Source organism: Anguilla anguilla, chromosome 13, assembly GCF_013347855.1.
Source record: "Anguilla anguilla isolate fAngAng1 chromosome 13, fAngAng1.pri, whole genome shotgun sequence".
Lineage (NCBI taxonomy): Eukaryota > Metazoa > Chordata > Actinopteri > Anguilliformes > Anguillidae > Anguilla > Anguilla anguilla.
In genome coordinates this window covers 24,842,460-24,854,689 of record NC_049213.1, presented here as the reverse complement: position 1 = coordinate 24,854,689, position 12,230 = coordinate 24,842,460, and the positions used below count along the sequence as shown (strand labels likewise).

The window sequence follows — 12,230 nt, the reverse complement described above, 5'->3', positions numbered from 1 at the left end:
GAAAATAAAGAAATATATATACTGTATATATTGAAATAAATTAATGTGGAAATAAATCAGAAAATTAATTTAAAATAATTAAGGAAAAAATTACTTAACTTTATTAACTTAATTAATTACACTTATATATTTCTATATTAATTAATTAATTAATTAGTCATTCATTGTGGCATTCCTGACGTTCCACATTACTGTGCTAACACTGTAAGGTGGCTGTTGTGTATGTGCTTGTATAATTATTAAGGTCTACAGCAAGAAATGAAACAGATATATATTGCTGAACTGCTTGAGGTTAAGATTTTATTGTTCAACAAAATAAAACAACTCGTGAATGTTTGTCAAACAGAAGACAAAAAATAATGGTTACTAATATTTTCCGAAAGGCAACAAGAAATGAAGCTGGAAATTTAAAATAATGATTTGGTCAGAAGAGCACAGAACTGGATTGACAGGAGGGCCAGGGTGGAAGGGGATAAACAAACTGCATGCCATTTGGAATTTTCTTCGTGTCAAATGGGAGAAATGTGAAAAACCAAAGAGTGAAAGAGCCCATAGATGTGCATGGATAGCATGTCACAGCCCTGACTCTTGTGCCAGTAAATCCTGAACGAGTGTGTGCGAGGTATACAAATAAACTGTGGTCAGCTCTCAGCACTATTCAGGATGGGCAAAATTTGAGTTTCAGGCATAGTTTGACAGAAGATTCAAGAACACATTTCCTCACCAGGGATGCAAGCAGCTGTGACCACAGACTTGTGTCACAAATGTCTCGCATGCTGGGATTCATAGAAACAGTGGTAAAAAGATGTCCTCACTAGTAAGAACACTAATTGCTGTGAACAATTTAATGAAAATTTCCCTGCAACTAAGTCAGTCTGAAAATCAGTCATTCAATCTCTCAAAAGTGTAATGTAGTAGCCTAGCCAAACTCAGACATTGCCCTCCCTGCAGTAAACAAGGTGCTTGTACTGTGTCCTGTAGCCTACATCTGAGAATCTCCCCGCTATGTTCTCCAGGCTCATGGCCCATGAAGCAGTGTGGTCCTTTTGATGTCACTCAGCGTGCCACACGAGTCACAGCAGTGTCAGACCGAGCCAGGGGATTTCAGAGAGAATTCTGAAATAGACTCTGGCTTTCTCACTTCCTACCATCATAATGAAACATATCAACCTACTGGATCGGAGGAGGGACATAGTTCCTTCTGTATTGTATGGGGGATGCTCTCAAACAAAAGCAGTTTTGGAAAACGCTGGTCATGCCTGCATGGCAGATAGTTATTTCAGTGCTCTGTTAACCAAAACCAACCATTAGCAAAAGATCATGGCTAAAGTTCACACCTCAAAATTCCAGTTGCTTAACAATGCATAATAACCAACTGAAGATGCTGTTGAAGCTGTTCTGTTAAAGCCTGGTCCCTCTGTGGTCATAACACAGTGTACTCCCCTGACCAGTTTCCCATTCAGGGGTTGGATGGCCTGGGACAGGAGAATGCTCAGTGGAGGGGTCAGAACCAGAAGGGAAATAGAGGAGGACCAGAGCCACAGAGGTTACGTTTTCCATATGAGACTAATGCAACCTGACTACACATAGCCCTGTTATATTAAACACCAGATGTGGGCGAATCATAGATCTAGACAGGGTTTAAGCCTTACAGTATGTGACTCCAGTTCTGAGTGCTTTTGAGAGTCATGCTTGAAACCAAAGAGGAAACCAATCGCTACAATGGCAGTCAAGTCACACCAGATATAAACATTTAAGCCTACATCATATTGAGGACTTAATTTTTTCATGAACAAACAAAGAGTAACTATAAGCTATAGAGTTAAACTATAGCATACAGTAACAGGATGCCAGGAGAAATATGAAGGGCTGGAGGTTTTAAGTGTGACAACACACAACTCACTGAAGTCCCACTGCAAACTGAAGCCATCATTGACTCAAAATAATTTATTGCACATATGCATCATAAAACTGTGTAATGCTGTTTTGTACGAGGCAGAAAACATCTTTAAGGAAAGTCATTGTTTTGCTCTGCTAATTGACAAAATGAAATGCTGAAGCTAGTTTGAGGACTATAACCATGCAGATTTTTCTCAGTGCTTTCAAAAAAGCTCAAATGCACTTTCTGTATGGCTTGTGCTTGTGTCTTGTGTTTAATGTTATAATTGAATCAGTCTGCCTTGGAGGAACTAGTTTGTAGTCAAGACAGTAAGTATGTCTGTTAAATTGAGGTTTTTCTGTGTTAGCGTGGCAATCGTGTCTCAGGTTTCATGGCTTGCTGCAGTATTAGTGAATACCAATAAAAACAACTGTTACAGCTTGTCAATGTGAATGAGACTCATATATATTTTATTAAATAGCTTTGAATGAATTTACAATTCCAACAGCATTCTGCCCTCTCATATTGGTACTCTACAAAGATCGATTTTTCAGTAACACTGGTGTAAAATTCTATTTATTTCTATAAATGGAGGCCCCTATACAAAGAAAACAACAGACGTGTACAAAAAGAAATGTTTTCAGTTCACATAATTGAGAAAGCAATGTCGTTTTTTTTTGAGTGGTGTAAAAAAAGACAATGTATTTTTCACAGGTAGAACTGTCAGTGCACTCCTAACAACAAGTCCTAATACCAAAAACAGGCGCCAGGGATAGGTGTCATTCACAAAAAAGAGCAATATAATCCATAAATGGTGATTATAGAAACTTTACTGTAAGAGCCTGCAATTCAGAATAAACTAAATTGAAAAATCTATCACAGCCCCCACAGCTTTAAATGAACATTATAAGCCTACCCCAAAAGCAACTGTTCTAAAACATTAATTTCCAACAGATTGTATGAATGTAGATATCATAAAAGACATTTATAATACAGACATATAAATGGTGCAAACACTTGTCAGATGTGTTATTTTCAGAAGAACACAGGAACCTATATGTTGCTTCCAGATAAATATACAATTCCTATTAAGCGCCCTGTGAATAACTTAAATATAACTTAAATATATACTTTGAATGAAATAAAATAAATAAAACTAAAAAGGTCCATACAAGCAATGTTGACTTGGTCCAACTGCTATCCTAACTGAAATTTCTCCTACATGAAATCTCTAACAACAGATTTCAGATTTAATATTTTTTTCTCCCAAGGATTTTCAAAAACAAGAAACAAAGACAATCCCAAAAGACAAACAAAGACAATCTCTCTTTCAGAAAATGAATATGTTCCCTTTGAGGACAATTTACAGGTCACACACACTGACAGTGGCTGCATATCAAAGTATTCATATTGCACATAATACAAAAATAAGACATTAAATACTGCTCACTCTACCGGTTGTAAATACAAAAAGACTTTCTTTCGGCAGGCCTCTTGTCGAGCTCCAGGGTTTGTTGCATTCCTCTGCATGGTGCAGCTCAGCTGTGCTTCAAGTTCACCCAGTAAAGGCCATGTGATTGGGGTTTACTTTCATTTTTATAGAAAACATTTGGCACCAATCCCAACTGGACAGTGTGGGGAAAAGGTTATGGAAGAGGGAGTTGTGGACAAAAGGATGGCTCATATCTAGGCGCCTAAACTTTTATATGGCTAACTGTTTTTCTTTTTTTTTGTTACAAAATACTTCTGCTTCTACTGGTACACTACGCACTGACACGCTCAGCATTTGAAATGCTTGGACTCCTATGCGAAGCAGCAGCTCCTCCCGGATCCGGCTCTCCAGTGGGCGTGGGGGGCGTCAGGATGAGGGCCTTCAGGCAGGCTGCTGGGGGTTGACATTCATGTGCGGAGGGTGGCCCAGGAGTCCGATGCGCTGTTTCTGTTTCCTCTGCTCTGTCATCTGGAAGGAGGCACAAGATGGAAGGGGATTGGCTCACAGGGCAAACGCATGGGCATCTGCTATACCCCCCGTAAAAAAATGTTACAAAACACAAGAATATGACATACAAATCATAAAAAACATTACATGTGGAGAAAGCTAAAAATACATTTTTAAAAATTATACCTATGTCCTATTTCTGTTCAGCTGACAGAAAGGGAGGTTGAAATTTGGTAAATTCTGAAGCCTCTGAAGCAAATCACTGACTTCAGGACAGTGAAAGTGATGACGAAGGAGTTCCACAGCAGGACTAACTAGGATTTTGGGTTCTGAGAGAGAAGTGTAGACTAGCCAAGCAGGAATAAAAGACTGATCGGTCTCCCTCCTGCAGATTCAGAAAGTGACCCCATTCTGACACAAACGACTGGGCAGAATCAACCGAAACATGAATGAAAGTTTAATGAAAGCCAAATAAAATAAAAACACCACAAAGGGTGGTGATGACACCGGAAATACATTTGTGCAGGACACACGCTCATTGAGTTAGTTATACGTTAATTTCATTACCTCAAGTTCTTTCTAATGAGATCAAGAGGCAAGGCAATGACCAAGCATGCCCTTGGTTTTACATAATAAGCAACATCAACCGTGTATATACAAGGTCTTTATCAAGGAGGAATTTGACCTTAGGCCTTTGGGTTCCCATGCTAATGAAAGCCGACTGAAGACGTAATGTTCTTTGATCTTTAACTACAAATGAGGGGAGACATTAGCATACCTTCTGCCTATACTGCTTTAAGTGAGTGTGCTAAGTACAAAGTAAGTTTAGACTGAGACTTACAGGTTAGCAAATCAGAATCCATCATCTAGAACAAATAACCACTCTAACAGTTTTTACTATAAATATAGGTTACCAGTGCACTACATACTGAGTACAGTGTCTGACCTTCTAAACAGAACATGCAATATCAAACTATAATAGTATAAATAACATTCATACCTGAATAATAATAATAACAATAATAACAATAATAATAATAATAATATTAATAATAATAATGGACATGTTGGGGAAAACTCTGACCCACGTAATCCCACTTCTTTGGAGTTTGACCTTAGAGTTAAAAAAACAGAATTGGCACAAGCACCAAGAATTTTGGGCCTTCCCCCCAATTCAGTTGATGCATTGTGAAAGTAAATGAGATTAAAAAAAAATGTTATCTTTTCCAGAGACTAGACATGTTCTTTCAGCTTCACAGCATCAGTTTCCCTCTGTCTGGTCCTAAAGTTCCTCTTAGACACTTCTCATTTTGCCCCTGCCTCACCTCTACCCACACTTCCTCTACCTTGTTTCCAAAAATGGCACTTCTTGTCAGACCAGAGGTCTTTCCATCCGCGTTTGCACACATAAATTGCCATTCTGCTTAATTGACGGTAATCATTTCTTGACTCTGCGGTGAGCTGCTCCTGTCACAGCGTACCTTAGCCGTACTGCTTTTAGCCATTTTGACGGAAAACCAATAATGGCGCAGCTCTGGGAAATCTTTCCTATGTTGACACCAAGCGCTGATTCATTCTAGGTCAACACATTTCATTATTATTCATGACGTGCACAGAACCGGTTGAAATGAACCCACAGGGGCACTGGTGAGACGGAGGTGACGACACGACACATGCCTCCTCCTCGTCTGCTTTCGATTATCCACCTCCGAAAAGCAGTCCGAGGCATTTTTAGCACACTACTTGAATGCTACGATGACAAAACCTTTGAATCTAATGAAAAATCACCACAGTTTCAGAAGAACATGTATCAAAGCACAGGCATATGTGGTCACGGTCACATGCCGTGTCCAGACGAAGACAAGGAAAAAAGCAGCGAGCCTCACCTGCTCCTTGAGTTCAGTCAGCTGGCCCGAGAGGTTGGACACCAGCTTCATGGTGGACTCCAGCTTCTCCTGCAGGCTCCGGATTTCGTTCTGCTCACCCTCACCATCCATACTGACCAGAGACATGGCCCGCATTCGAGGAAACCAGTCCAGATTGTGCTCCTGTCCCACAAGATTCACAAAAGAAGATATGTAATAATAAAAAAGTTAACTATTGTTTCTTTGATATATATGTTGCTGCTCCAGAAGCAACCCCTTGAGAGATTCTGACATTTGTACTGTTAACCTTGAGTCAGATACTTCAGACTGGTCAATTCACAATAAAATTAATTCAGTGTTTTAGGCCATAGTTTAGGAAAAAAAGGTTAGCTGTTGTTCTGAGTTTTGTTTCATTTTGCCTTATTTTTTAAACTACCCAGTAGTTCAAAGAAACAATATGTTAAAAAAAAAAAAGTTTACTATCCAGGGTAACATGGACGAGGGCATATGCCCAACTAACAGACGTTGTAGAGGATGTGGAAAATGTCAAAGCAAGGTTGTTGTGTTACTAAAAATAAGAGCACTATTGGGGAAGATGCATCTCCAAGGGACATCTTTGCTGCCGACACCTCTGGCTTGCTCACAGGGGGACAGCACAGATGTCATTCTAATAGACTTTACATCCTCTATGTGTGGCACAAAATCAGACTGGGTCTATCAAGTACTATCTGCCCAAACTGGCAAAAAAAAAAAGAAAGAAAGAAAAAAAAACATGATATAGGTCAACCCAGTAATAATAATAATAATAATAATAATAATAATAATAATAATAATAATAATAATAATAATAATAATAATAATAATAATAATAATAATAATAATAATAATAATAATAATAATAATAATAATAATAACAACAACAACAACAATAATAATAATAATATTCTGATGACTCCAATATGTTACACTGTAGAAAAGTAGTGCCTCTTTTATTTTGAGCTTAGCAGTGACTTTGTTAAATTTGTTTTTGATACAGCTGACATTCATAATATTTATAATCCCTAGTTTTAATTGCATTTACACTGAAATTGCATTGCATCAACATGAATAATACAAAAATATTGCAGAAATATATTTAGAGAATAGTAATTTGTTTGCGGTGATGGTATTTTGCTTTTAGTTTAAAAAAAAAACTAATGAACTCATCATGACATCACATGCACTATTGCCCCAGTTGGCAGTTCAATGCCTCTTTCATTTATGTCATTCACATGGATGAATCCCTCTTTGTCTCGGTCCCCGTTAAGAAACTGATCTCAGACACATTCTTTGAAAATAATTAAATGAGTCGGTCACATGACAGGTGAAACGATTTTCCACACAGTTCACCATTGCTAATAAAGAATGGATCAGTTTGGTTAAATCATCGCAGCAGTTGAATTAAATCATTAGAGCAGGTGGGCCTGAATAACAGTGGGGTCCCTAGTCTCTGATCCTGGTGAACATGAAAGGGCTCGGTATAAGGCCAGTTATTCATGGAGTCTAAACTGAATCACTTTCACTAATTAAATCACTCTTGATGATGCATATCTACCAAGCAAACTCTAGTTTACCAGACACCAGCATCTCTGATTTTCACCAGATGCCTTCATTAAATATAATAGATTTATCATGTCTAACAAAGCAATTGTTAAGAGAAATGCAGAGAAGCTACCTAAATTATCAGTATATGTTTGCCCACTTTACATAAATGAAACCTTTATTTCCTTCCTCAGTCGAACTCTTGGTAGTACAGTCATAAAGGTAGACGTTTAATGACATATCCTGCTAAAAGCACTGGGTCCAAGTGTGTGGGACAGAATACTGGTGCGGCAGTGGATCAGGAGAGTGGGCCAGCCCCCTCAACACAGGCCAGCCACATACCGGTGTGAACCGTCTTGACCTGGCCTCTAGCAAGACTTTTCCCATCCGCACAACATTACAGTGTTTCTCCATGCCCAGGCACTGCAATCTCAGACACGAGGGTGGACCCTCTGTCTGCCTGGGGGCTTTACTGGTACTCTCCGACCCAACAGGGGAACCACAGAGACTCATTCTGAGAAGAGGAGTGCAGGCCACTTCCTGAAGGCAGCGAGTTGCAGGGTCTGTATTTATCTCCCCGGCACGTCCACACATCAAATGACACAGCTGTGATATTACTGTCATCTCACCATTCGCTCAACACCCAAAGACCGCTCTACCAAATACTCGCTGCTGCTCTCCTACCCAACACTGCTGTACCTCAGTGACACAGCTGCTCTCCAACCCAACACTGCTGTATCAAATTGACTCAGCTGCTCTCCACCCCAAAACTGCTGTACCATATTGACACAGCTGCTCTCCAACCCAACACTGCTATACCGCACTTCAACACTGCTCCACCACATAGACTCTGCCAGTCCCTACTGCAATACTGCACTCCTGCAGCACTAAAACTATCAATTCATGCTCAGGCTAAATACATGGCTCAAAATAAAAACTGTAAGGTAATGGGGAAGCAAGGTCACCCAGTTTGATCTACAGCAAGTTTCAATGTCATTAACTCAATTACCAGCATGTAGAAGCTCATCTGAAGGCTAAACCCTATATTTGAAGGGCCTTGTGAGTTTTCACACAAAGCCTAGAATTCAACACCTTCTATTAAAGTCACGTTGACATTTTTCAGTAATACTCTGTGTCAAAGCATTTTCTTCCACCCACCTCCCTGCCCCTCCCCCCTTCCCCCTTCAGAGATATTTATATTTGATAACAATGCCAGTAATTCTCAGATCAACATCACCTCATCAAATTCAGCTACATCCCCCTGAGACCTGCCAGAAAATTCTTTTATAAAGGATTTTTTTAATCCTTTTTTTTATAGCAAACTGAATCAGAAGGTGATTACAAATTTAAGGACAGCCCTGAGTTTTGCTTTCATTTTACAGATTGCACAGATGTAAAACTTTCAACACCTGTGTTTTTGATATGTGGGGGACCACGGTCAAATTACAAAGACTACATTACCAAAAGATCTACCATGATTAAATTGCATTTTAACAGTAATATGGGGCACCTAGTAGCTATTCTAAATTTAGCATTTAGCATTCTTTATTACCACTGTGAGAAGTAGCGTCTGGGTTGATTCAGTGTAGGAGTCACTCAGAGAAATCCAATCAGAGGAGCTCACTGTGACCCTGTGTGGGAGCTCCGCTCGGCTGGATTCACCTGGAATGACCGGCTACACTTTGAAGGACCCCCAGACTGTCAGGTCAGGGAGGATTAGCTGCTATCAGGTGACTCCTCACACGACTCCATGGCGCCCCACAATTAGAGTGGGGGCAAGTCGCGCGTGACCCGGAAAAAATCACATTGCCATCAATCAGAACGGCGCCCACCGATGAGATACACGGTCTCCCATCAACTGGACAGCTGCTTCACAACAGTAGCCACGCTTGGAAAAGCTATTTACGGAGCACAAATATTAACATTTTGAAGTCAGTATTTAATCATTTCATATTTCAATATTCTGTGAGTTCACAGGTGCGGGGGTATGAGGTAAGATTAATAAGGAAAGAAGAACTCCCCATTCAGCGTTATGTGCTCCCAAAGCAAATCTAATGGTCTCAATATTTCAACCTACAATGGTCTTAGCCAGCTTTTAAGTAGCCATTAAATCGGTTTTCGGAGCAAGTTAAAAGGTGTGTGGGTATTACTTATTTTCATATTATAACAATCAAATGCTGATGAATTTTTTTCCCAAAAGCACTATGAAACTACAACTCTGTCAGAAACAGAAAAGAGATCTACATTCATTCACTTTTAATATGAATAAACCTATTAAAAGGCCCTCCAAGAACATGGATTTGAAAGAAAGGAATACAATTATATTATTTTTGTTAATTAACAAATTGATCCAAATAATCTCTTAGTGACAGTCTACTATTAGTGACCAAATATGTAAATAATCAAATCAAATTATTCTAAGTAAATACCCATAGGAACCAACCTCAAATCAAACAAAAACATTTTTTAGGTTGATAGTGTCTGGAGTGAATAATTATTAAATACTTTCAGGGAAATACCCAAGCATGCCCTTGAATGTGGGTATGGATTCTGTTCTGACAAAATGTATGGACATTGGGTCAGGTGTGTAGGCAAATGTTCCATTTCCCACAGTGCTCAGCTAGGAAGGAAGGTGCTGAGAATGACTGAAACTAGGATAAACACATTCCACGCCAGGGCTACTCTGCCTCTCATTTCCATTTATACACCAGACAGGCTTGAAAAAACATCTCAGGAATTCAACATCACAAGACAGAGATCACATAATACAATGGCAGGTCTTTAAGAAGCTGGTAGACTCACTTTTTTGAAAAGATACAGTATAATTTAGAAAAAATCACTGGCCCAACAATATAAAACTAATGTTTGGTCTCTACACGTCACAGAGTCCGTTCTTCGTTTAAGGGTTGAAATTTTTATAAAATAACAGCCTCTTAATTTGGCACATCACTGTTGACATGTTAAGGCTGCTATAAGATAGATGGCTGGTGGGCAGCATCATGTGAGCGGTTTTATTATTATTTTTTATTTAACCTTTATTTACCCAGGGTAGGTTCGCGGAGCACGGATGCTCTTTTGCAGCAACGCCCTGCTTCACACTCATACACATTCACACCTGGGAGCTGCCCAGTACAACCACAATTGTTGGCCACTGAGCAGCTCCACTGGAGCGATAGAAAATTTTTTAGCCAATTAAATCAGGGGATGATTCAACAGTTTTGCACTGCTTGTCATCATAGGAAGATATTTCTGATGTGCATGAGAGCAAAACAACAATGCGCACTCACGCACGTACCCATGATTTCCATCTTGTCTACATTACCTAATTTTACTCTCAGGAAACAGACTTTTTCAAAGATCAGATATAATAGAATAGAAACACCCAGGCATATCTGCCAACACCCCTGTGATGAGGCAATTCTAACAGTGGCTCCAGACCCACACTGCCATGATGGAAAGCCTCCATACCCAGGCCAAATGAAAGACAAAACAAAACAAAGATTAAAAAAAAAAAAACTGTTAAATGTTGCAAAAGAACTATGAGCTACTTTCATTCATACACATTTCCCAAAACTTCTAGTCCAAATTTTCAGCCTCCGAATCCCGCCCCTCATTACCCCCCGCCACACCACCCTACTCCACACACTCACCCCCCTCTGGTCATTTCTGTTTGCGAGATGTGGATGTTTTGTAGATCATGCACATACCCTGATCATCTGGGCGACGTAGCTCTCTGGCCCCGTGTACTCGGTGGAATCCTTCACCTTCACGAGAACTATAAAGAACAGGTAGTGCCACATATTGTGCTCCACCTTGATGTGTTCCTCAAAGGTGACCGTCTTGTTGTCAAACTTGTCCCGCTCAAGTCCTGCAAACACACAGGCACACATGTTTTTGGGGAAGTGGTGACCTTTCTTACTTGTGCCACGTCCCGAAGAGGTATGGAGGTTTTGCAACAATGACTGAACACAAGCCAAATCCTAAAGTACCTGTAGTTTTGGTTTTGTCTCATTGACCATAATGTCTTCCATTAAAAGATAGTCATGCTGTGGGACACATCGCCAGCAAATGTCCCAGAAGTCAAATAATTTAGACATTTAACTACATCTTCAAAGCTTTTGCTCTGCTCTATGCAATCATAAATGTATGAGGTTTTTTACATGCCGAAGTTCTCGTGGCTCATCTTGTTACAACCATTGGTTGTAGGTTGTGAAGCCCACATAACAAGCTCTCCAGGCAGGACACTTGAATGTATTCCATAATCCTAGTACCCTCATGACACTAAACAGGGTCCTGAAGAATGGAAATAATGCTTAGACAAAGCAGCAGTAATCGGAAATGCATTTATGGAAAGCAGCCCTGCTTACTGCTATGTGAACAGACCGAGTGGGAGCACTGTCTTGCGGAATCTGATCTGAGGCTGTTGACTCAAGCGGCAAGGAGCAACAGGAAGTACTCCTCCACGGCAGCCATGACTAAGCCTTCGGGGAAAAGGGGTGTTGTGGGGTCATGGCCCAGTGCAGATGGGGCCAGTGTTTACTTTACCAAAAAAAGCATCCCTTATTCTGAAGGCAGCCCAGCTGTGCAATAACCCACGACCTGGCCTCTGCTTACTCAATGCCTGGCAGACTGCTTGCACGCGGCTGTTGCATGCTCGGGACGCACCCATCGACCTACCCGAAACTCCGCCCCAAAAACAGCTCACGCATCCAGTACAGACTGAAGAGATTCTACTCACCACAGATGAAGCAAGTGGTTTTGAGGACCTCCTCTTTCTTCTGCTTCTCGCTCCTGAGGTCAGCAAAGGTGTCAATGATGACTCCAAAGATCAGGTTGAGGACAATGATGATGACCATGAAGAAGAACAGGAGGTCATAGATCACCCTGGCAGCGAACAGAGGCTCCTGCCAAGGTGAATGTCAACATAGGTGAGACAGTGTCTAGACTAACCACCTTACATTCTCTG

At 40.3% G+C, this 12,230-nt stretch overlaps 1 protein-coding gene across 14 annotated transcripts in view; it reads right to left on the bottom strand.

Annotated features, from left to right (window-relative positions):
* Nucleotides 1–2,322: 2,322 nt before the first annotated feature.
* The window catches only part of itpr1b (inositol 1,4,5-trisphosphate receptor, type 1b), a 103,846-nt gene continuing 93,938 nt past the window's right edge, over nt 2,323–12,230 (bottom strand). For all 14 annotated transcript variants that reach the window (XM_035388771.1, XM_035388775.1, XM_035388777.1 and 11 more), the window contains 4 exons: nt 12,003–12,168; nt 10,972–11,132; nt 5,705–5,866; nt 2,323–3,839 (listed from right to left, as the gene is read on the bottom strand). In XM_035388771.1, coding sequence (XP_035244662.1) covers nt 3,753–3,839; nt 5,705–5,866; nt 10,972–11,132; nt 12,003–12,168 — 576 coding nt within the window. In that variant the 3' untranslated portion in view covers nt 2,323–3,752. The remainder of the gene's footprint in view (nt 3,840–5,704; nt 5,867–10,971; nt 11,133–12,002; nt 12,169–12,230) is intronic.